Source organism: Danio rerio, chromosome 9 (genome assembly GCF_049306965.1).
Source record: "Danio rerio strain Tuebingen ecotype United States chromosome 9, GRCz12tu, whole genome shotgun sequence".
Lineage (NCBI taxonomy): Eukaryota > Metazoa > Chordata > Actinopteri > Cypriniformes > Danionidae > Danio > Danio rerio.
In genome coordinates, this window is record NC_133184.1 from 14183481 (window position 1) to 14209815 (window position 26335).

Here is a 26335-nt window from a genome sequence, read left to right on the forward strand (position 1 = left end):
ATTGAAAATAGTCACATTAACCTTTCACCAAAAGTTCATCATTGGCTGAAAAACACTAGCTGTGCATATAGCCCATTGACAGTGTTTCAACGAGCTGCCACAAGAAAACATTTTCATTTTCTTCTTTATTTGTAGCGAGTGCATATGTGATGAGTGTATGATAAATCAACAGAGATCAATGGGATCCAGGTTCTGGTGTCCGAAGGTCACAGATTGCAGTGCACCTTTCGACATTCTTTTTTTTTAGCTGAGTCAATATCACCATAGAGTGCCTTTGACAGATGAAAATTTCTTAAAGATGGTGTTCAAGTTTTTTGTTAAACCACATGTTTATTCTTTTAAGAAGACTTTAAACTTCAACAATTGCTGGTTGGTAAATAAGACAAAGTACTTACTCTTCTTGATGCTGTTGGTCTGATCTCATTTCAAATATGTCAACCTTCTGGTGATGATGTCACTGATTGCATCATATTAGTAATTAAAGGGCCAAGTGACCCATAATGACAGGGTGGACATTAAGTTCAGGGACGCATATGAAATTGAAGATATTTTTGTAAAAATACAAATAAAATGGCAAAAACCTTTTTTATTTGCTATTAACTAATGGTAACAATAAAGGAAAGTGGAAATTTGTTTGATTATGTGTTTTTTTATCACTATTAGGCTTGGTTGATGTCTGCTGTCCAGCATGAGGGACACAAGAGAAGGGCAGTGATGCATTAGAAGAAAGTGGAATAAAATAAAGAAAACCAACTTAAATGCAGATATTATTGTACAAAAGTGTATTAAAGTACTTATACATTACTTGTATCCAACAAGAATAGTATTATTACACAAAATGGCCAAAATAACTCCATGATTGTGATGGGGACAACAAAGGGCACTTTATAGTGATATTGACCCAGCTGGTCAATCAACATGGTTTTAGTGGGGTTTGGCCATTTCCAGCCTGATTTCCGGCCATTTTAGGCTGGAAAATGACCAGATAAAAAAAGCATGAGCAGCCTGGTTTAAGGTTTAAGCTGAGCAGCTGGTTTTAGCTGGAATGGCCAAAACCCCTCTAAAACCAGGCTGGCCAACCAGCTAAAACTAATAACCAGGCTAGTCTGGTTTAAGCATTTTTTTTTTTCAGCAGGGATGCTTTATGGGTACAATTAAGCTTTCCAAAATGTCTTATTTTACACCACACGAGGGAGAATACATTGTGAGGTATTTTTCATTTTAGGGTGAACTATCCCTTTAATGCTCCTGGTGAACCGGATGCAATTCCTGCTCCGTGTCAGTGTTGACGGTACGTGGCCAATGGCGGACGAAGTCTGGGCTTTGTCTCAAAACCATAGCCTACGTTTTGCACAAATACACTACAAAACTAACCATATAGTCGACGGTTTTTAATCGTGCGTGTTTTTAGACCCTCATGACATCCGCTCCCATCAGCATGGATGTGAATTTGACCATCTCCCTGATGCGGGGCCAAATGGGCGCTGTTATCGAGAAAGCCGTGAACGTCGCGGTAGAGACCGTTTTGGGAGAAATGATCCGGGTAGTCGGACTCAAGTTTGAGGAGATCAAACGGGAGATGACCGCTAAAGAGAAGGAGAATGAGAACATTAGAAGAATGTTGGAGACGTCCAGATGTCAGATGAAAACTATGCGCAAGTACATGAACGTCATTGCGGCTAAAGACCCCAATCATAGACCGTACCAGGCAGAAGGAGACATGGCAACATCCAGCCCCGGGCTTCACTGCAGAAGAGCGCCGACCAGTACTGTGTCCGTGTGTGCTAAACCTCAATACCCATGTCCCAGACCCAGAGTTAATGTAGCCGGGCCTGTAGCTGGACCTTCGTGGGCGAGACAGCAGCATCTGCACATGTCCAAAGAAACACCAAGAAATGACAATCACCTGGCTGATCTTCATATTGAGGAGATCCATGGACCATCATCAGCTCATAAAGGTATGAAACCTGTGGTAAATATGAATGAGCAATGAATGTTTTTTCATATTGCCATTACATATATACCATAATGTGTTTTAGTGATTAAATGAAAACCATGTTTAATGTTGTCACTGAATCACAACCAAGGTTAAGTCAAGTAACGTTAGCTTTAAATTGTATTATTTTGATACACCAACTAATCGAACCAGCGGTTTATCAAGATTTTTTTCTCTCTAACTGAGATGTTTTCTCAGATTTACAGACCGTCTTGTTTATACTGTACAGGAAGTAACCATTGTTTTGGGTGAACAGCTGAACAAACGTCTCTATGTAATGACATTTGGCTTGATGTGCTGAATAAGTAGGTTTGTCAGTCACAATTCTTTTTAAAAGACTGAGTTTGAATAGTCACATTATAAATAGTCTATTTCAGTACCAAAGTAAAACATACTAATTGAACAACTTACTATTTTAATTAACAAAATTAAACAACTTTTAAAAGATGATTTTGATCAAAGATCATGATCAAAAGATCAGGTCATTTTTAAAAAAGTTTTCTATAAACATGACTAACAATGCATGAATAAAAATCTGGTAACACTTTATAACTACACACTATGAATAATTTATTATGCATTAGCAAACAGTTAATTCGTTATTTGTTAATTATTAACTCTACATTAATAGACGTTAGTAAGTAGTTTATAAATACAGCTACAAATGCATTATTCTTGACTTAAAAGTAGGCCCACACGGAATCTGCGCAGTCAGAATTCCGCTGATTTTTAGCCCATAATTAGTTTTGTTTACTTGAGTAAATGTGTGGAAATCTGTATTTATTCAGTTTTTAAATTAAATACAGTACTATTATTGACTAATATGAAAATGTTCATCTGCATTATGTACAATGCAGTTTGTACATGTTTGTTAATGATTAAAGTATTGCATAATTTACAAACTAGTTATTTAAGAAAAGTTGGTGGTTTTTTAAGATCATTACAAATGCATGAGAAAATGATTTATAACCTATTTAAATTAACATTCAATTATCCTATTATTCAGTCATATACTAATAGTTATTTTGTATGTTAATAAATGCTTTGTTAAATCAACTTCATCTAGCTTTGTATGTAAAGTTAGGACGTATGCTTTATAAATCCCTTAAAATTGACAATTAGAGGCTCAGTTAAATTCTAAACAGGAAAAAGAATATAAACGACTCACAAATGAAACTGTATCAAATAAAAACTAAATCTTTGCACTCTTATGTAAAATAAGATTACAGTACAGTTTAAACTTCTCTAAATAACATGTTGTATCATAATATATTGTTAACTTAATATATTGTTGTTTTTTTCCGACTCTATTTAATGTATTTATTGCTAAACGTATTTTGACACTCCTCTTATTTCGGCAATGTTTAAAGTTTACAGTAATTTTATTTTTTAGATAGGATTGCAAACATTTACTGTTTATTTGATACTGAGCCTTTAGTAGTCATTTATAAGGGATTTACAAAGCATGAATAGTCCTCACTTTAGATTAAAAAAGCATTTATTAACATACAAAGTAACCATTACTATATGCCTGAATAATAAGAATTATAAATGTTGATTTGAATAGTTTATTAATCATTTACTAACTCATTCTGAATCATTCTAAAAGCCAACAACTATTCTTAAATGCAAATGGTTTGTAAATAATGCAATACTAAATTTAACAATGAAAAATTAATCAGTAATAAAGTATGAAAATACAATCATTAAGTACATTATAAATGTGCTTAATAATATATAATATAATAGCTCATTCTAATAAAAATAGCTCATTCTAAATAATAAGGCATTCAATTTTCTTTAGACGTTCAGTTGTGGTCTGAATACGTCCTTGCTTTATATCTTGTGTATGTAAATAATAAAGTAAAACATATTCATATCAGCTTTGCCGATGGTAGGTAAAAGGGGAGTGGCCATTAAACGACTAGTGAAACATGGTGAAGAAATGTCGGGTCTGTAGCTTTTACTATCTGAAAAGAGACGAGTGGAGTGTCAGAACCAGACGGTGAGACAGAGGCCGCTGTAGAGGAAAATGCAGAAGGTCATTGACATGGAGCTAAATGGCTACCTGCTGATGTTAACGGCTGACAGTGACTTTGATTCACTGGAGTGGTGGTGTCTCCAATGTTCCCACTTCCTGCGCATTAGCCATCTGGCTAAAAAGACTTATGCATCCCAGCCACAAGCTCACCCTCCGAGCGTGCATTCAGCATAGGGGCAATATCGTAACAAGCTCCAGGGCATCACTGAAGCCAGAAAATGTTGACAGGCTTATTTGTTCATGGCAAATAACTTGAATATCTAGTTCAGATGAAGAGAGAGTTAGTTTTTGAATACACATTATTACACTGTTCTTGTGTTATTACAGTGCTATTTTTTGTTTTGTTGTACATTGTGAAGTAATGCTTTAGTTTTTTTTTTGCAAAATATCTGTGTTGAGAATGCATAATACTCTCCCATGTCTCTTTTTGATCAGGATACCTACCATTTATTTATTATATTATAAAAATATTAACTTTAATCACATACTAAAGGGACAGGACAGGCTACTGCTCCCAAAATGTACCAAAAAAAGCATATTATACCATGATATTATACCATCACTGTTCAAAAAGTGAAAAACACTGTAATATTAATTTAGGTGATATCGCCCACCCCAACGTCTGTTAATGTAGAGTTAATGCTTAACAGATAATGAATGAACTATTTACTAATGTTTAATAAATGGTTCATAGTGTGTAGTTAATATAAAATGTTACCAAAAATCTGAAAACAGTTATAGTACAAAAATACATACAACCATTACGCTTATAATTTTGTTAAAAGCTATATATTGGTAACATTTAATTTATATAATCCCTGTTGTCTTGTGAAAAAATGTTGTAATTTATTAAACGATGCTACATTGTTACTAATGCTACAACCTCACTATAAACAGCAACAAAAATGAAGAGAATATATACACTTCTACTAAAATGTAAATTATTTTACTTTTTTTAGTTTTCCATACAGATGACAGATATTTTGTGTAATTGCTAAATGAATTATTGACTTCTGTGATCTTCATTTGCTTAAATTTAAATTTAAAGAGCCCATATTATACATGAAATAGGGTCATATCTTGGTTGTAAGGGTCTCCAACAACAGTCTAATATGCATGCAAGGTCAAAAAACACTTTCATGGTCTTATAATCTGCATTTATTTTTACCTAATTATCCCAGCGACTCCTGTAAGAATCGTCCAGTGATTCATTTGTTCCCAAACCCCTCCTTAGCGCGAAGCTAATCTGTGCTGATTGGACCGATGACAGTCTGTCGCTATTGGTCGACTGCCTTCAGTCAGAGAGTGAAATGGCCAATAGCCAATCAGCAATATAAAAAGTAATCACAGTTCATACACGCTCGATAGTGTAGGCGTGGATTTTAGCTGCCACACACACACAAAAACACACACACACCTCCGGACGACAACGCTCCCGCTTCCGCCCGCACCCGCCAGGTTTTAGCCTGAGAACCCGCTCCGTTTTCTGCCCGCCGCGCCCGATCCCGCTAGAGCAGAGGAGAACACAACCAAAAATCACCCAGTATACAGTCCAGACAGCCAAGCTGTCTGTATAAACACACACACACAGCACCAAGCACACAAAGCTCGTTCGCTCGTGCTCTCTCTCTCTCTCTCTCTCTCTCTCTCTCTCTCTCTCTCTCTCTCTCTCTCTCGCGAGATGTAGGAGAGTGGTGAAGGTTTGGTGGGGAAGAGTGATTTCTACTATCTACTAAAAAACTATCTTTTTTTCTTTATTTTCTTATCTGTATCTTTTTTTCTTTCTTTGATGTAAGCGTCTTATTTTTTGGATTTATTGATTCAAGTTATTTGGTGAGTGAGAGAATGGCGTCGCTCGTGGATGAGCGAACGCCATCTCTTTCACTTCGGCATGGTGTCAAGTGTATGACAGAGCAAGGAGTTAAGGTGGAAGACGTGCTAATAGCTGTGGGAGAACAAATCGGCTGTGAAAATATAGTTTCGGCGTCTAGGATGAACAAAGCAGTTGTTGTTTTTCTTAAGGAAGAACTTTTTGTCTCGCAGCTTATTGAGAGTGGTGTAACAATTAGTGGGAGTTTTTGTCCCGTACTACCACTAGTTGCGTTAACGTCTAAGGTAATTATCTCGAATGTGCCGCCGTTCATCCCCGATGAAGCCATTGAGCGAGAGCTCGTTAGGTTCGGAAAAATAGCGAGTCCGATTAAAGTTATATCGCTAGGATGTAAAAGTCCAGAGCTGAAGCATGTGATGTCGTTTCGACGACAAGTCTTCATGTTTCTAAATGAACCAACGTTGGACATATCTTTTCGGGTAATGAATGAAGGTAAGTCGTTTATGATTTATGCTTCTACTGCTGGATTGAAGTGTTATGAATGCGGAGATTTTGGTCATAGACAGTATTTTTGTCCCCATAAAGTGCAAGGAAATACAAATGATGATAATGGTGATGTAAATGGGTTGGAGGGAGAGAAGAATCAAGTGAAACAAACAGAAACGGAAACGACAATTGAGAATGACGTTGTTGGGAAACAGCAGAATGAAGGGAATGTGATTCAGAGAAATGTAATGAATGATGAAAATCAGGCAACAGTGGTACAAGAGGTTGTAGATGAAAATGATTTGAGTTCTGAAACTGTGACTGCGAGTGCTAGTGGTTTAGTGAAGCTTAATGAGAAAATGGAAGGACCTGTAGAAGGCCTATTAGAAGATGAACATAAACAGGATATGATGGATGATGACGACACTTTCTCTCAGACTTCAGATTTTTCCGAAATGGGTTCTCAAATGGAAGACAGTAATTTTTATTCTCTACAAGAGATAAATGAATTTTTGGATGATACTTTCGGAAGAACAGTTGAAGTTGAAGATTTTTTCCCAGATACTGATAAATTTGTGAAAACGGTTCTTAGACTACGGCGTACTGTTGGATTGGATGAATTAAGTGATAAAAAGAGATTTAGACTGGGGAAATATTTGACAAGAATAAGGAAGCGTAAAAGCTCGTTTTCAAGAAAATAGGTAAATGAGTCTGAAACACTGGGTGTTCTTTCTTTCCTATTTTTTTCTGATCCTTGTCTCTTTCTCTTCTATTATTATGGGGCTTATGAAAATAGGTTCTTTTAATATAAATGGAGCGAGAGATCAGACTAAAAGGGCTATATTATCAGAATTTTTAAAAATAAATAAAATTGATATTATTATGTTACAAGAAATCCATTCTGATAAGGCAAATGAGATAGATTGGGGTTTGTGGTGGGAAGGGAAGTATGTACTCAGTCATGGTTCAAATTTAAGTGCTGGTGTTGGGGTTCTTTTTTCAAAATTTTTGAATGTTGACATTTTTAAAACTGAAGAAGTGGTAGCTGGAAGGGTATTATTTGTTCACGCACAAGTTGAAGGAATGGAATTTTTATTCATTAATGTTTATTCACCAAATGTTGGTTCTGAAAGAATTGAATTATTCTTAAATATAAAGAGTCAAATTTCAAAATATGATAATAATGTTTGTATAATTATGGCTGGCGATTGGAACTGTACTGAAGATTTTAAAGTTGATAGAAACGGTGAAGAACCTCATTTTCAGTCAGGTTATGTACTTTCTAAAGTGATAAAAGAGCACAATTTAATTGACGTTTGGAGAATCAGAAATAAAGGTATAAAGCAATATACATGGGTTAAAGTAAATAATACTCAAATTAAGGGGGCCAGATTAGATAGATTTTATATATGTAAGTCTTTTAATAGTAGAGTGGTAAATGCTGCTATTGTCCCTAGTGGTTTCTCAGACCACCATATGGTAACTATAGATATAAATAAGAAAATAACAGCTAGAACACAATATTATTGGCATTTTAATAAAAAATTATTATATAATAAGTTATTCTGTGAGAGTTTTGAACATCTTTGGGAAAAATGGAGATTAGAGAAAAATAATTATGAAACTAAATGCCAGTGGTGGGAAGTTGGAAAGGCGCATATAAAAGTATTTTGTCAGAGTTATGAATCTCAAATTTCTTTTAAAGTTAGAGATGCAGTAAAAAAATTGCAATGTGAAATTGGTGAAATAGAAAAAATGATGTTAGACAATGAAGAAGGAACTGATAAAAGTGAAAAAATCCATAAGAAGAAGCTAGAGTTGAAACAAATTTTACAAGAACAAGTCAAAAATGCTTTAATAAGATCACGTTTTTGCACGGTTAAGGATATGGATGCGCCTAGTTCCTATTTTTTTAAACTAGAAAGAAAGGTAGTTCAACATAATCCTATGCTTCATTTAAGTTATCCAAATGGAAAAATTACGGACAATCCAAATGAAATGAAAAAAATTGCAGTTGATTTTTATTCTGAACTATTTAGTGCTGAGCAGTGTGATGAAGAATGTATGATGGATCTTTTTAAAGATCTTCCTAAGTTGCAAACTAAACAAAGAGAGAACTTGGATAGTGATATCAGTTTGCAAGAGCTTACAGATGCGTTACAGCAACTTTCATTAGGACGTTCGCCCGGAATTGATGGAATAACTACAGAATTTTATCATCACTTTTGGAACATTTTGGGACAAGATTTTTATGAAGTGGCAAAAGAGTGTTTTGAAAATGGACTTCTTCCAAGTAGCTGCCGAAGAGCAGTTTTGTCTCTTTTACCAAAAAAAGGAGATTTGGTTTTCTTAAAGAACTGGAGACCTGTTTCACTGTTGTGCACTGATTATAAAATTTTGGCAAAGTGTTTAGCAAATAGGTTAAAATGTTATTTGGAGACAATTATTCATGGTGATCAGACATATTGTGTACCTGAAAGATCTATTATGGACAATCTTTTTCTTTTGAGAGATGTGATTGATTTGAGTATTAAAAAAAATATTGATATGGGGATTTTAGCATTAGATCAAGAAAAAGCTTTTGATCGGGTTGACCATAGTTACCTTTTTAGTGTTTTAAGTTGTTTTGGTTTTGGTGAAAAGTTCATTTCTTGGATAAAACTGTTATATCATGATGTTTCTACGTTAGTGAAAGTGGGAGGAGGGTTGAGTGCCTCAATTCCTGTGAGAAGGGGAATCAGGCAAGGATGTCCACTCTCTGGCCAGTTATACAGTATTGTTATTGAACCACTTTTAAGAAGAATAAGGAAAAATCTTAATGGTTTTTCAATACCTAATTATATAAATTGTGACAAGATAGTGTTATCTGCTTATGCTGATGATATAACAGTTTTTATACATGGAGAAGATGATGTTAATAATCTTAAAAAAAATATAGAGTTGTATGAAAAGGCTTCTACTGCAAAAGTAAATTGGAATAAAAGTGAAGCATATGCAGTAGGTCGATGGATGAATAAAAGACTTCCAGATCTACCAGGAGGATTAAAATGGGGAAAGGAAGGTCTTAAAATTTTAGGTGTGTTTTTAGGTTCTTCAAATTTCATGGAAAAAAATTGGGAGGGACTGCTGGAGAAAGTGGTGGCCCGATTGTCTAGATGGAAATGGCTATTACCACAAATGTCTTATAAAGGGAGAGTTTTGGTAATAAATAATCTGGTAGCATCTACACTATGGCATAGGATGATGGTGCTTGAACCACCACAGGAGTTGGTGGTGTCTATACAAAAAAAACTAGTAGATTTTTTCTGGACTGGTCAACATTGGATTCGTGCTGCACAACTGTATTTGCCAAATTGTGAAGGAGGGCAAGGATTAATAGACATCAAAAGTAAAATTCAAGCTTTCAGACTGATTTCAGCCCAAAAACTTTTGTGTAAAAGCAAGTTGTCATGGACTCATACTGCCTGTGCAATCTTGAGAACAGTAAAGGGGCTGAATTATGATCTACATCTTTTTTGGATACAAACTGATGAGATGGATTTAACAGGGATTACATCGTTTTATAAATCAGTGCTACAAGCATGGAATAAAACCTTCAAGATTCAAAGAATATTTGACATCCCTAAATATTGGGTGTTGGAGGAACCCCTTTTTCATAATCCAGTGGTTCATGGTACATTGATATCTTCGAGGAGTGTACAGAACAATATGATTAAAAGGAACTGTACAAAGTTAAAACATCTGGTCACGGAGGATGGATGGAAGTCGATAGAGGACATAATGGTTTTTACAGGACTGAGATCCCATCGTTTAGCTGCACGATTCTTGGAGGAAATACACTCCTTTTTGCCTGGACAGTATAGAGCGATTTTACAAGAAGAAGACTCGAGTGAAGAAGTTAAAATTCTCCCTCTGGTGGTATCTTCAAGTTGTGAATTTGGTGGGTTCGAGGAAGAGACTGGAATTTCTAAAACATGGACGGTTGACGGAATGTCTAAAGAGGTTTTATACATCTTATGCGTTAAGAATGTTCACAATGATATACTAAAAGGACAATTATTGAAATGGACTAAAAAGTTTGGACCTAATTTCCCCTTAAGAGATCAGTGGAGGTCCCTATATAAATCTCCTCTTGAGAAAAGAATCGGGGACTTGCAGTGGAGACTTGTTCATGGGGCGATAGCTACCAACAGTCATGTGTCTCATCTTAATCCAATAGTTAGGAGGGAGTGTGCTTTTTGTGGTAAGGAAGAGAATGTAGAACATTTGTTTTTAAGTTGTACACGATTGGAAGACCTTTTTAATGTTTTAAAAGAGTGGTTTAGAGGTTTTGGTGAGACCTTTTCTGAATGTATTTTTATAGGGGGAGTAAAATATAGAATGTCTAAAAAGATCCTTTTCACTCTTTTAAATTATGTTATTGGCACAGCAAAATTGTCTATTTGGAAAACTAGAAAAAACAAAATATCAGGTGCTGGTGGAATAGATCCAGTGATTATGTTAAAAGGTTTAATTTCAAATAGATTGAAAATTGAATTTACTTTCTATGAATTGGTAAGAGATCTAATAACATTTGAAGAAAAGTGGTGTCTAGGAAGCATTTTATGTAGTGTTTATGAAGAACAGCTTGTACTTAATTTATAAAAACAATAATAAGGTAGTTGGGTTTCATTTTTTTTCTTTAATTTTGGTTTTTTAATCGACTCAAAGATGAATGGAATATGATGTGAATGAACATTTAATGGATTGAGAATGTTTTGTTAAAAAGAAAAAGAAAAACTGTATATAATAAAGCTGTTTTAAACCTCTCTCTCTCTCTCTCTCTCTCTCTCTCTCTCTCTCTCTCTCTCTCTCTCTCTGTCTCTCTCTCTCTCTCTCTCTCTCTCTCTCTCTCTCTCTCTCTCTCTCTCTCTCTCTCTCTCTCTCTCTCTCATACGCGCGCGTGCGCACTAACACACACACAAGCACCAAGCAGACACATCTTTCTCATTCGCATAGCAATATCCGTGATATTGCTAGACAGCCCGCTCCCGTCCCAAATTAAACCCGTTACCGACCGCTCCCGCGATTTATTCGGGAATTTATTATTATTATTATTATCCCCGCACCAGATTTCTGCGGCGCGGGAATAAATTTTCGAATAAATCGCGGGAGCAGAACTCTAGCACGGAACTCCATAAACAAAGCAGCACGCGTCGCGTTTTTAACGTGACTTTGCACGCGATAAGAGAATATAGCCAGTTAACCTGATACAGTACACGCGGTTACAAGTAACAAATCACAACTAAATACATTTGCAAGCTAGAGTCAACGAGGCAACTTTAATCGCACGTACTTACACTTGAGAAATGGAAGAAACCCATCCTGACGTCCATCAGTAAGTTACTCTTTACTGATCCTTCCTTTAACAAACTCAGATGAAGTATTCTTTGTAGCATGTAGCTTCCAGAAGTTTCCAACTGCTTGGTTATAATGCTGATGTTTCATCTTTGGGTAGAGACTCAATATAATATCCATCTGCAGTGTGACTTCAATCGACCGGCATGTTTGTGTGCGTGTGTTTGTGGGTGTGCGTGTGTTTGTGGGTGTGTGTGTGTGTCTGGGTTTCTGCGTCAGAGGGCGGGGCCTCAGGTTTGAAATCTCCCGGGTTTGCGCGTGCACGTGAATAACTTGGTTTCGTTCGTACGTCATGGAGAAACACCTAATGAATCGGTATCAAGGCGACTCGTTTGAAGCACTATGAGTCGACTCTTTTATAGATGAATCAACCGTTTTAAACACTGTACTCTTACAGATTTAAGCCTGAGCTGGATACTTCACTTCACTTAGAGCTGTGTTACACACTACATGGAGGGGAATTTTCAAAAACCCATAATATGGGCTCTTTAAAACAGCATCTTTTCTGCTGAAAATATTGTTGTCCTAAAAAAAATAAAAAAAACGTAAATAAAAAAATCGCACACACCTTAGAAACGGAATGGCAGAAAAATTTAGACAGTTTTAAAACCCTGACTTTTCCAAACCGCGGTATACCCTGCTTAACAATTTTGCATGTCAGGGCAGTAGTTGGCATATTAATATGTTCCTCTAGCTATTAGGAAACTGACTGTTGTTAAAGCAAAATTAGAACTTTAAAAGACTAACAATGTTGACTGAATTGTATAACAGGTTAAATTATTGAGTAAACTAACAAACGTGTATTAATGCAAGTTTAGTGTTTTATTTACTATATTACAACTGGTTATGATGGAGATATTACTCATTATTATTTCAATAATCATAGAGTTTCTTAGATTTTCACTCAACTTAAGCATAAATTGACTTTGCAATTTATTTTTTTTTCAGTAGTGGAGAACTCAAATCCTCATCTGATAGACAGTCAGGGGCTTCTGTCTGAGACCAGTGATCCAGTATGGGGACAAAACCCTCTGGCATCTGCTGACTCTAGACACACAGACATGCCAGACAGCAGCGTCCTCTCTGCACCCATGATGGTGGATGAAAGTATGCCATCCCAAACGACAAACACAGGGGCTTTTGGAGCACCATTGATGAAGATCAAACAGGAGGATGCAGAGGTTGAAATAGTCTGTGTGAAGGATGAACCTGGAGAATCCGGTAGCGCATCTAGGCTTGAATATCCCAACGCTGAACTTAATCAAGTTGGGGAACCAGAGTTTGGGGTTCCACTCGATCTGCCTGCACCATTTCAAACTCTTCAGAGTCCAGGAACTTCCACCGACCTCAACATTCCAGCATTCATCGGCATGGATCCATCCACCTGTAAGTATAACATTAGGATTTTACAGCTTTATTCCTGCCTGCTTGATATTGAATCCAAATATCAAATGTAGGTTGCCTAGAGATTAGTTTTGTATTTAATACATGCTTCAGAAAATAAATCCATAAAATGTTTTTTTAATGCTTTAAAATCTCAGACAATGGCTACAGAAAAAGGTATGAAAAGTGTATACAGTAGACAACATTTGAAGTGGTTCAAAACCTTTCATCAAAGTTGTCCTCAAACTATTGAACAACACTCAATCTGGTCTTAAGACAATTTTGATATAAAAAAAATTGATCCACTTTAAATACTGTATATTGTACACCTGACAAGAGATGCCAAAAGAATTACAAACATAATGCATTTTGAAATGTCCTCCTTACGAAACATCATAAACAGAGCTGTTATAGGTCCAAAAAGTTTATCTTATCTGCCAAGAAGTTCTTTGGAGTTCTGCCTAGAAGCATCTCTACTGAAACCCAAACCTTCTGTCAAATCCCTTCATGTTTTTGAAGCACCACCAGCGTTTGTAATTTTTCAACTTACAATCCACACATAACCGGCAGACATCAGTGTCTTTATTGGGATTCTCAGTGTTTACCCTTTGAGGAGATAAATGAATGTAATGTTGTGGTCAGAGAACATTAAACTACAGTAGTCAACATTTAAAGTGAATCCAAAACATTTGAGAGTACAGATGCTATGCAGATGGTGGCACCAGCACCTGAATTCAGTAATTCCAAGTGTTCCAGACTTTTCACCTGACCTCACAGCACTGTATAATATGAAATAAATGGGAGGAAAAAATAGCAGCATTATCAGTTATACCACTAGTATAACTGAAAGCCAGTATAATAATCATTGCTTTTCATTTTTAACATGCATGATGTCATCGAGAAAGCATATCTAGCATCTGACTTTTAGAAACAAGTCTGTAAACAAACAAAAGGACTTATTTGATACTGGCAGTCTTGCTATCAGATATGTCCAAGTTTCCTCACAATTCCACCTAGCAGCACCAGTACCATGATCTTCTGTTTGACTAAAATAAATTAAACGTGCTAATCTTTCTTTCTCTGCATCATCATGAAGCTTCTCAGGTGTGGCACTGGTTAATATTCAAAATGAAACACTCTACCAGATACAACAATGTAAAAAATGCAGGTTGCACACGATTCCTTCATGTCGTCCCAACAAAAATCGAGTAAGTTATCTTACTGGTTTTTACCATTTTAAGTTGATTAAACATAAACAATTAGGCTATCCAATTTAGAATTGTATGGTTTGAGCTCAATATAAATAAGTAGTTTGAACAAGCAGCAAAACATTTATTTATTTATTTTTTTTTGTGAAGATTAATTTTAATGTCATTTACCAAACCATCACAGCCTACGTCAATGGTTTGTGCCAATTATCAAGCTGATATTGTGTAGGACTAACCTTCAGGGTTGGGTCGATAGACCATGCCATCGTCCCAACTTAGGCCCCGTTTACACTAATACATCTTAGTTTTAAAATGGCCTTTTAGAATGAAAATAATCCACATCCACACTGTATTTTACCTAGCATATCTGCCCTCCTTCCACACTACACCGCTGAAAACGCACATCACATGACCACACACACACACAGACACTAATAAATTTTTATGTCAACATGGAAGGACCTCATACTGTATAGGTCACAAAGTAAAAGTGAAAGTTTTGACCTATACTTGGAATTTGTGCTCTGCATTTAACCCATGTGAACACACACAGCACACACACACACACACACACACAGTCATATCATAAAACGACATTGGAAATCAAGTCAACAGTTTTATCTGATAAAGTATTTTGTTGTGGTTAAAGGTTTTTGTTTTGATTGCATGCTCAAAATTATGCAACCGCAGACCTTTTCACCTCATGTTTAACTCTGAACTGAGGTCTGCGAGCCACTGCATGGGTCTTTTCCCTGGAACTTATGGTTTATCATTTTGGTTTTACAAATCAAAACTTACAGAGATGTGAAAAAGTGCAAAACAAGGAAGACAAAATTCCAAACCACCTAATTCAAAAGTAGTTCATTACCATAAAGGTCATATTCCTTTCATACCAGAATAATATACTGAAATGCACATGAACTACACCTTTCCTGGTTTATTATTATTATTAATAATTATATCAGGTATAAACAGGGTACATTTTTGGAGCATTGGAAGTGTTTGAGGCTTTCATAATCCATACATTTGATCATCAAACATTTCTAAATATTCCAGGGTTGAAATGGACATGATATCAACATTCCTTAAAATATTGATCATCAGTACCAAAAATATAAAAATTCTGCTCACAGCGTTGAGTTGGATCGTGTGATCAAAGCCATGCTGACTTTAAAAAGCATCTATTCATTTGGAATATGGAGAAGCTGAGCAAGTCTTCCTATTGGATTCCTTTTTTCAGACCCTCTAATGGCAAACGCGTCTGCTGAAAAACAGAGAGCGTACAGACGGAGACGGGACGCTGATCCTGCGCGCAGGGAAAAGTACCTCATGAATGAGCGAGAGAGATGGAGAAGGGATATTGAGACAGGGAAAAGGAAGAGAATTGGTGACCTTGGTGAGAAGGCTCAGATAATGAGACGCAAACAGTGGAGAGAAGCCAAAGAACGACAGAAGAGGAGGTTTTTCAAAATCATTGCCTCCCCCGAACACAGTCCCGAAGCCAGTCTGATGGCGTTGCTGAACAGTCAGAGTCAGGACGTCCCAAGTGCATGGGAAAATCATCAGAGACTTTATGCAAGCCAGTTAAGGCTTAAAAACGAGGTGGTCAACAACAAAGTGCATCAACTCGGGGATCCAGTTAAATAACTTGTTTGCAAGTCAGTGACCTGCACAATATAGAGATTGAAAAGACGGAGAATCAATCATCGCCATTAAGCCCAGTGACATTTAAATTCACAAAGATGTTTGGGCCAAGCTAAATAAATATTTTACACTTTGTATCAATGAGTTGTGTTTCAATGGAGAACATTTACAAACTGCAACACTTCAACCCTGTTATCATTTTTCAACCCTGTTTTTTTAAACCCTGAATTTCATTCAACCCTGTTACGGTTTTTACATCACTGTGTTTTTAATATCAAGTGTATTTAGAGTGCCTGAATCGGTAATTTTGGTGTTTAATACTTAGGATTACTGAATATTTCCAGAATACTTGATCACTATATGTTGAACAGGATTATTGATTCATTTAAGAGTCTTGTTTTCCCCAGTGAATAACATGATTAACTAGGGCGGGGACGATAAACTATATATCAAATAGTAATAAAATGTATGTCAATAACAATGATAACCTCTGGACTTTTTTACTCTATATAGATCTTAGAGCCAATCCCAAAGCAGAAAATGCAACAATGGAAATCTAAAAGTGTGTTGATTTATTAGAGATGCACCGAATTTCGGCCACTGAAAATATGTCATGCCGTTTAATGAACCCTCCAATTTTTGTGGCTTCAGCCATTGTTGTGGTACTCTTTTAAATCTGGAAGCATTAACAACTGATATCAAAATTTATATTGTTATTAGGGATGCAAGGATTTTAAATTTTATTTGTATGAATATAGTCTGAGGAATAATCATGGTGTCACGGTTATCACAATTATAATGCATTCATTAATTTTTAAAACACTGCTAGTTTAGAAAATCACATGAAAACAACTTATTTTAAAGTGTTGTTTATTGCTGCACTGTAAATTAATAATTTAGCATAAAACAGTAAAAAAACTAACTATAGTCCATTTTGCTTTGGACTAAAAATATGTGAAAAAAAAAACGTTTTTGGCATTTAAAGATAATAATAATTTTACAATAAAAAAATGACAGAAAAATAAACAAATAAAAAAAGAATAAATTAAAAATGTGTATTTGTCTAATGTAAATAAGCGTCATATTAGCTGAGTATTTCCCTGAGTATTACAAAACAAATGTAGTCAAAGGCTGCAGAATCTCTGTCTGAAAGGCACTTTTGATCAACTATATTATGAACGTGTTTGGAATTTTCATTTTTTTATATATATATATATATATATATATATATATATATATGTGTGTGTGTGTGTGTGTGTGTGTGTGTGTGTGTGTGTGTGTGTGTGTGTGTGTAATATCTTTTTTATTTAGCAAAAATGTGTATATTCCATACAAAGTATAAAGCTGAACAGTCAGTTCTTGTCACGTGACTCATGTCATGCACTCGCGCCATTCTTTTTATGTGCACCTGGAAAGCATGAGGAAGTCGTGCCACGTGCCAATATGAGCGTAAGGAAAAAAATAAGGAACTTGCACGCACAAAACACAAAAGGCACAACAAGTGATCGGCCCTTAGTTAATATGCTCAGCCATAGTTAATCCAGAGTGAGTTCGTGTCACCCTCCGTGTACAAGCTTGGAACTTTAAACTAGCGCACAGTTGGACATAACTTTAAGGTGCAACAGTTTTGTTTGGTGCAGAAACACGGTGTTAAGAAGCCTTTATGATTAATTAACCATAATGAATTAAAGCACGGTTAATAGTGAAATCGGTTATCGTTATTGTCAAAATGGAAAATAATTACTAAGATTGCATTTTTGCCATATCGCCCGCCCTATGACTAACCACAGAAGCCAGTTTCCGCCTAATAATAATAATAAAAAATAATAATTGTGAAATATAAAAAAAAATCTGAGTTTTGAGAAAGTTAGAATTGTTATGTAAAAATTTAGAATAGAAAAATCTGTTTAATTGCACACTTTCCAGACCTCTTTTAGTTAATTCTTAATCTCACAGATTCAACATCTTTAAAACATAATTCTAAGACTTTCACATTGCTGTCCTTTCTCATAATTCTGATGTTTCTGCTCAAAATTCTGAATTGTGAGAAAGGTTACTTCAATTCAAAACTCTGAATTACGGTATAAACTACTAAGAAGAAACATCTAAAATGTGAGAGACCTGCAACTGCAATAAAATCAATGTAGGTTGCTGTTTTTTGCTTTTCCCAATTGCATGCCAAAAACAAGCTTCAATAAATGTTGTTGTTACTTTGGACCTAAAGTCGGACAAATATCACTCCCTGAGATAAGCAATAATATTTTAATGAACATTCTAACCAAAAAGTATCTTTCCCCTTCTCAAAAGGTCAGGCGTACATGACAGCTATTCAGTTTCTACTCACCACTGTAAAATATTTTAGTTATGTCATTAAAGACCAAATCACTGAATATATTCAAAGCTCATGAATATATGAGACTGGTGTCATTTTTTTTTTTACATTTTGTGTCAAAAACTACAAAATTTGTTAGCTAAATAATAAAAAAAAAAACTGTAATTAAAAGAAAGATACATTTTCCCCCATGAGGCTGTTGATGATTTTACACATTGCCAGTCATTCAGTGATGAGGATCACAAGACAAATCAACATAAACAGGTGAGTCTAGCTAATTTACTTCAACTTTAATAGGTTTCTGACACATGAAGATTTCTACCGTTAATACTGTGCTGAAGGACTGTTTTTATTTTTTTTAGGCAGTATAGCATGTAGAAATTGACAGTGATGTACTATTTTGAATAATAATATGGGTTTGATAAAGGTAACAGGGTTGATGTTTACAGGGTTGATAGTTGCAGATCTGGTAGACAGTCAAAGGTCATGAGAATCGACTTTTCAGTAACCAGACTGAAAAAAGTGGTCAGGGGGTTGAAGTATTCAAATCGGCTCATACTGGGAAAGAGGTCAATTGTATTTTTAAAGATGATGTTGTTGCCATATTGGCCAATTGTTACGCTCCATAGTACGTCAATTCAATAAAGATTTGTGACTGCAACAGGGTTGAAGTGTATCATTCATGTAAACATCAAATTAAATCTAAAAACGCATTAAGAATAAAAGCTTAATACTGGCTTTTACTCAAACATGTATTTGATATTAGCCCACCAGAAATCTCACAGCAATTCGTAACTAACGTGACTAATTTGATGAAATCGTATTATCTCATTCGTACAATTTAGTACTATTTGCTTATCCCTCAATGACAGTTGGGTTTAGGGGTGGAGTCTAGTGCCACGCCTCCTTTTAAAAATTTTTACATTTTTGTTTAACTGAACTCTTACAAATTCATACGAATTAACCACTAAACTGAATAAACGTAAAATATATTTACGTTTCTTCGTGAGATCAATCTGGTTGAAACGTCTTGGCCAAAAACAGACCAATAAAAATATCTATTAAACATCTAAGAATAGTCCAAAAATACTCAATCAACTGTCTGTTCGATTTGGACTATTGATTTAGCCAAGATGTTTATGTTTGGATGTCTTTTGGATGTCTTTTTAAACAAATAAAAATGCTTGCTGGGTATTGAGTAAATAAAAGTTAAGAGTTAATGATAAAGTTGTGTATTAAGTTAAAATTTGACACATTTAGGGCAGTTTTATTGTTGCTTTGGTTAAATAGTTCATTTGAAGCATCGACCGTCTAATATTTTTACATTTCTGAAATAATTTATCATTATTAATAAACTGTAATGTTTGTACTTTTATTTTTACAGGTCTGTCAGATGCCAGTCCGAGGAGCATAGAAAATAACCAGTGTACAGGTGCGTTAAATGACAATTATCTGAGCATTCATACTGTAAATGTTTACCTTTTAGCAAGTGTAATTCTTATAAAAATTAACCATGGTTATTTATTTTGGCATATTATTTAACATTCGTAATTGCTCACAACCACAGCTTTCCAATACCATGGTCGGTGTAGCAAAATCACGGTTCATTTGTGGTTAACAAAATAAGTCGTCTTGTTTTTAATAAATTTTTTTATAATAGAACCATGTTTCATTTTTTATAAGGATGGTGCGAGTAAATTTACCTGTGCTCTTGCAGCAGTGGAGAAGGCTCTTCTCGAGTCTCAAGGAGAAATGGAGTGGAAAATCAACCGCCTGACCACATTAGTTCAATATCTTGTTGGAAACACGGTGCAGCCAGAAGAAGAGGAAAACGACTGCATCTTGCCTGTGACGTCAATGGAGGATCTGGACCTGCTGGAGCAAAGACTTGTGGACAGAGGGGTGATGCAAAGATTGGTGAGTTTATGTAATTAAGCAACAGACAGACATTCTACAAAAAAAGTTGTTTATGATCTGTATTTCTGTTTTTAGGTGAACAGATTGTCTGTTAGCGGAGGTCAAACCATGAAGAAGACCATAGGGAGAATTTGCAACAAGGTCTTAGCATTAAACGTGGCCAAACAGCTCAACTGGTGCGGACGAGGGGACAAACGAGGCTTGAGAAAAACAAATATTGGAGCTGTAATAATAGGTATGTCCGAATCAACATCTTTATTTAAGAATCGAACCGTGGCTCACTGGATTTTTATAATTGTGTATAGACTACTCCATAATATCAGATTGATCAATGATATGTTGGTTTGTTTAAATGTTGAACTCAATTTTTTTTGGTTTGAACCCACAGCTGCAGCGATGAGGAACAGTGTTCTCCAGAGTCCCACAGAAGCAGAAGCAGAGAAATATATTAAAGATTACCTGCGTTTGGCTCCAGGAAGGATGTCTTCTTAATCTGTTGTCAAAAAAGTTACCCGTTTTTGTCCACGTCGTTTGTACAAGAAAATAAAAACAATGTTGTATCCTATTTCATACATGTAAATCGATTAAATACCTGAGCTGTTGTTCAGACATGTTTGAGAGTAGCTGATTAGGGTTGTTTGCGATTGCAAAGTCTATCGTTATTTATTACATTATTTATATAGTAGCACTTACTCAGAATCTGTGTTTAAAAAAAGTCTAATGGATGTCCAGACATAGATGGCTAAATCCGGGCTGCCAATGAACATCTAATAAATGTCTAACAGTAATTTAGCCAAGACGTCTACATTTGGATGTCTATTAGATGTCTTTTTTTTAACACAAAATAGCTTGTTGGGCTTTAAAAAGAATAAGGGATTTTATTTAATTTCAATAAATTTTAAATGTCTAAATAATTATTGCTTCCAAATGGATGAACCCCAGTGGTTTGAAGGATTAATTATAAAGATTTAAAGTGACCATTTGGTTGCACTGTGATATTTAAATAGTGTTTTAATAGGTCAACAACTGTTTGTTTATCTAAATATGCCTCAATATTATTTTGTTACACTTTTACTGTGTGTCTTCTGTAGGTCATGGTATAAATGCATGATATTCACTATTTTTTGTTCACAAAACCAAAATAAAATTGAAGGAAACACATTCTGTGCATTTGTATTGGTTTGAGGTTTGATGAAAACCTCTTTATGTATGAAACTTTTTTTTGTAAATACTAATTTTGTATCTCTAGTTTGAAGTTGTTTCAGTGTGTGGAGTACAAATATTCAGTGGAATTCATCAATTTAAGCGATTGTTCACAAAAAAATCTAATTCTGTCGTTTATTCTCTATCATATGGTTTTAAACCTTTACGAGTTTTTTTCTTCTGTTGAATATTCTGAAGAATCATAGTTGACTTCCATAGTATTAGGAAAAATTACTCGAAGTAATTGGTTGCCAGCAACCCACATTTTCAAAATATTGTATTTTGTGTTGAACAGAAGAAAGAAACTGAAATGGATTTTGTTCTCTTTAATGTGTTTGGAATTAGGTTAGCGTGTGAAGCCAAACGCTAACCAAATAATTTGATTGCTTTGTATCAGAAACTTGCTGAGCAAACATTGATAAGATGTAAGAGGTTACGGTTATCAAGAAACTGACAGGATGTGAGGTTACAGTAAGCAGTCAAAACAGTTTTTGAGAGAAAAAAAAAGCTGACACGTGAAACACTAGAAACCATTGTACACGTAGAAGATGTGTAATACATGGAATCACGATTAATCAGCCAGTTCTTAAGATTCACTTGAAATCTTTAATTTGATCTTTCGTGCCACCCTGCGACTCAACTAAAAAGAAGCAGCTTAAACAAAATTCCAGTGCATCTCGTCAAATTCAGTTCAATTCATCTTTCTTTCTATAGCACTTTTACAATGTAGATTGTGTCAAAGCAGCTTAACGTAGAAGTTGTAGTAAATTGAAATTAGGTCAGTCCAGTTTTCAGAGTTGAAGTTCAGTTTAGTTCTGTTGTGTAATTTAAATTTAACAGCTGAAAGTCCAAACACTGAAGAGCAAATCCAATGATGTGTCCCAAACCAAGTAAGCCAGTGGCAAGGCACAAACTTCACTAATTTATGAAAGTGAAGAAAAAAAAAACAGACTCGGTTGTGCAAGACCAGTTGTCTTCTGGGCCTGTTTTTTTTTTTTTTTTCTCCCAGGTGTATTTAATGAGTTTCAGTTTGGTCAAACATTGAAGTGCTTCAAGTACACTTTTAAATAATGGTCCTTTAATTAATCTAAGTTAATATATTCACTAACATAAACAATACAGTATTCTTCTCTGTTAACATTACTGAAAATAAAGTTAATTGTTAGTTCATTAACTCATTGCATTGTGTTAACAAGCACAAACTCATGACAATTTCAGTTATGCATCAATAAATGATGAACTATAATTAATAAATGTTACACAAGATTATTGTATTACTTAGTTCATGTTAGTAAACACATTAACTAAAGTTAATGGATTATTATTTAAAGTATTACCAATAATTATTTTAGAAAAATAAATATTTTCAATTGAAAGGTTCTTTGGGGAACCAGAATGGTTCTTCTATGACAGGGGTGACCAACCCTGTTCCTATTGACCTTATTCTCCTATGTGGAAGTGTGTTTTTGCGATTCAGTCGCCTATGGGAGAAATGACTAGGAATAATAAACCGCAGAAATGGTCAAACTACTTGCTCTACAAACAAGTGTTTGCATGATTATACAGACAAAGCAGAATAATATAATAACAAAATATCAAGTTGCAACATCAGGCAGCAAAACAAGCTGTTTTTAACGTCTACATATGAATGGAAGGGAATGAGACCAGAAGTCTTGACCCAAAAAGGCTGCACCCTCTTATACATGGAGAATAAGGTAAATAGATCTACTTTCCTGCAAATTTCAGTTGCAACCCGTATCAAACACACCTGCCTTTAATTATCAAGTGCTTTTCAGATTCTAATTAATTGGTTCAGGTGTGTTTGAGCAGAGTTGGAGCTGAACTCTGCAGGAGGGTAGATGTTCAGGAACAGGGTCGAGCTCCCCTGTTCTATGGCATCACTGCAAAATCCCATTTGATCTTTTAACAATTATACTTATAGACTGCCATTGTTTGCAAAAGTGGCTAAAAATGAAATATAAAAAATTGTATTTATTAAATGTCTTTCCTCTGTGCCTGTATTCAGATGAGGAATCTCAGCTGTCTGTGACAGGGGTCCAAAAGCAGGTACGTCCGAGACGCAAGGACCTGAACCTGTATGAAGAGTACAAACGCAGCCGAACTCTGAGAGGCCGGAACACAAACAGAGGACGCACTACAAACCGGCGACGCGAGCTGGAGCAGACTCTACCGCAGGCTCTACTGGCCGACCTGGTGAGAGAACGAAGGGAAAAAACCCGTCTTCGAGTAGCCCGCTGGCGTGCCAAACGCAAATTGCAAGCCTGTCTGATGGCCTCGCAGGCTGCTCAGTTTAATGGCACCCCTGGACAGAGTTCGCCAGCCCAGCGCGGAGGCCTGATCTCCTGCCGCAGGAGAGGAGGAGGGGTAGCACAGCGCGGTGGGCTTGGGTTGAGAAGAGGACTGGCAGAAACTGGCACATATAACCTGCTGCTGCAGCTGGGGCCCAGTTCTGCCCAGTCGGTACCGCCACGCAGCATCAATGAGGGGGTCATGCAGACCGCTTCATCAGTGATGGCACCACACAGAACTACTGTAGCTAGATCACCTTACCAATAATTCACTGGAAGAAACACACTAATAAACATAATGTCATTCTGATTTTGACACAATCTGTTTGGCAGAGTGTCTTGGCGATTTGGAAACAGGAATGGGAGTGGAGAAATAAGATTAAGTCTATTTTAAAATTTGTGTAATAGTGCATGACAGCAATCATGTCTGAGATGCTTCTTGACTGTGGAAGGCTGATGGTGCCAAAATGTATGATGTAGTTCAACATGTAATTGCATGTTAATCTGAAAAAAGGTGTCATGGTGATTTGAAAACACAATTAGCATTGAGAGACTAGATTTAATCATTTATCTAAAAAAATTGCGTCAGAGTACATACCAATAAAATGGTCTCTATGATGCTTCATTACTGTGGAAAGCCATAATTGGCAAATTCCATTTTAAAGCTGCGGTCACACAGTGCTGCGAAAAAAGGGTGGGTTAAACAAGATGATTAGACATCAATGAAGCAAACAACTGCTCCATATTTTACATTTCTGTCCTGAGGTCAAGTTTTGATCTTCAATTGGTCTCACACAATCACGTGATGCTATTTTTGCTGGTCAGAGTTCATCAAGCTTAAACTTTGCAACGCAGAGCAAGTGTTTCAGGTTTGCCGCATTCATATGCATATAAATGGAAGTCTATGGGGCGAAATGTGCAGTGTGACCGCAGCTTCACACACAATTACAGGTTTAGGCTATATACTAGAGCTGCACAATTAATCGAAAAAATATTGTGATCTCGATTCGGCCCCCTAGACTTAATCCAGCATTTCTACGATTCTGTCAATCATATTTTCAAGTTCAGGAGGGAGGCAAAGGCGGCCGCACAAGTCTTTACATTGTTTTACGTACAATGTTCAGCAATGTGGACATCTCCAAATGGTGTTGAAAGAGTCACATGCTGTATTTATAATATATAATTCACATTAAAAATGTAATTTCTGTCTTTATGTAATTTTGTATTCACGGCCGCAAAATCACACGTGACGAGAGCTGACCGTCAGCTGTCACCACAGGGCGGGCACACGCCTGCTAGTGAAGTCTACTATAGCGGACAGAACCTCCATAGGCTGTGAATAACAGGTAATACAGTTGTAAATAACATTCAGTTTGTGGCACAGAGTGATCGTTTGGGAGCCACGCGGGAACCACAACAAAACAAAAAATATTTAAAGTCCGTTCAAGTCTACCATTCCAAGTCTATACAACATTTAGCATTTTAACCAACAGTAGACCTACACAAAGCCTATGGCTGTTTTACCATATGTTTGAGAAATAACAACAATAATAGCCTACTCGAATTACCCTTTATTTTACATGTATAGAATTGCAAGAAAATCGTGATCTTTATTTTAGGCAAAAATAAATAAATAAATAAATAAATATCACAATTCTCATTTTAGCCAGAATCGTGCAGCTCTACTATGTACTATCAGCTCGATTATGACATCTGTTTAAAACAGGGTGTCGTCGTGATTAGAAGTCGCAACTGGTGTCGAAACGCAAGATTAAAATAATTTTAGCTCACACTTTGTCTCATGGCAGACGACAACTAACAAACCAAAGGACCAAAAACATGATGATTACATATTAACACAACACAATTATGCATTACGCCTTAATTTGACATGTTTTGGCCCCAATGGCCTTCCATACACAATGTCCCCAAAAAAAGACACTTTCTAAAAACCTTAATCTTGTAAACCATTCATGTAATCATACTATTTAAAAAAGTTCATCGTGTTGATTTAACTGATAGCTTTCTGGGGTCATTACATTTAGCATTTTATGTGACATTAGAATAATTAAATTCCCCAATAAACTGACCCCATTATGAAATAGACACAAAAGAACATAAATATTTCTCAAGGATATTGTGGTTGTCTGTGTTCTGCACTCAGCGGAAACAATGTCCTAGAAAATAACATCAGGCCAAATGTCCTAGTTAAGTTGGTTAGCTTGTTTGATTATTTTTTTTTAAAGGAGTTTTTTTATTTTTAATATTTTTACCATTGTGGTCTATTATATTTCTAGGAAATAATGTTGTTGGGTATAAATGCCAGGGTGACATTTGTAAAAAGGAAAAAAAATGAATGCTATTGCTTTCTAAATGAGCACAAGGTGCAAATGTGCTGTATAAGCAGATTAATGTGTTAGATTTTGAGCAGCTATGCGGTTTAACAGACTATGTAAAAAGTGGTGAATGCTGTTCATAGTTTCTGGAAATGAGTCTCTGTTTTGGCAACTGATGTTATGAGATGTTTTGGTAAGAAATGGTGTGGAATGTTTTACCTACAAATTAAAGTGGAAAAACTAAGACCTAGA

At 35.7% G+C, this 26335-nt stretch overlaps 1 protein-coding gene and 1 long non-coding RNA gene across 9 annotated transcripts; one reads left to right on the forward strand and one right to left on the reverse strand.

Moving 5' to 3' along the window:
• Positions 1 to 903: 903 nt before the first annotated feature.
• LOC137496458 (uncharacterized) lies at positions 904 to 1862 on the reverse strand. The gene is made up of 2 exons (XR_011016800.2): positions 1706 to 1862; positions 904 to 1586 (listed from the first exon to the last, which is right to left on the reverse strand). It is a non-coding gene; the product is annotated as an uncharacterized lncRNA (long non-coding RNA).
• si:ch211-67e16.4 lies at positions 1282 to 26331 on the forward strand. 8 transcript variants are annotated; one of them, XM_681607.10, is made up of 6 exons: positions 1282 to 1958; positions 12700 to 13137; positions 19703 to 19750; positions 20036 to 20235; positions 20311 to 20470; positions 20624 to 21396. In XM_681607.10, exons 1-6 carry the CDS (start codon positions 1418 to 1420, stop codon positions 20725 to 20727), a joined length of 1491 nt encoding a protein of 496 aa, XP_686699.5. In that variant the 5' UTR covers positions 1282 to 1417; the 3' UTR covers positions 20728 to 21396. The 8 variants fall into 8 exon arrangements, with proteins under 8 accessions (XP_686699.5, XP_073768644.1, XP_068079668.2 ...); XM_073912543.1 differs by having other exon boundaries at positions 20039 to 20235; XM_068223567.2 differs by having other exon boundaries at positions 12703 to 13137.
• Positions 26332 to 26335: the final 4 nt, after the last annotated feature.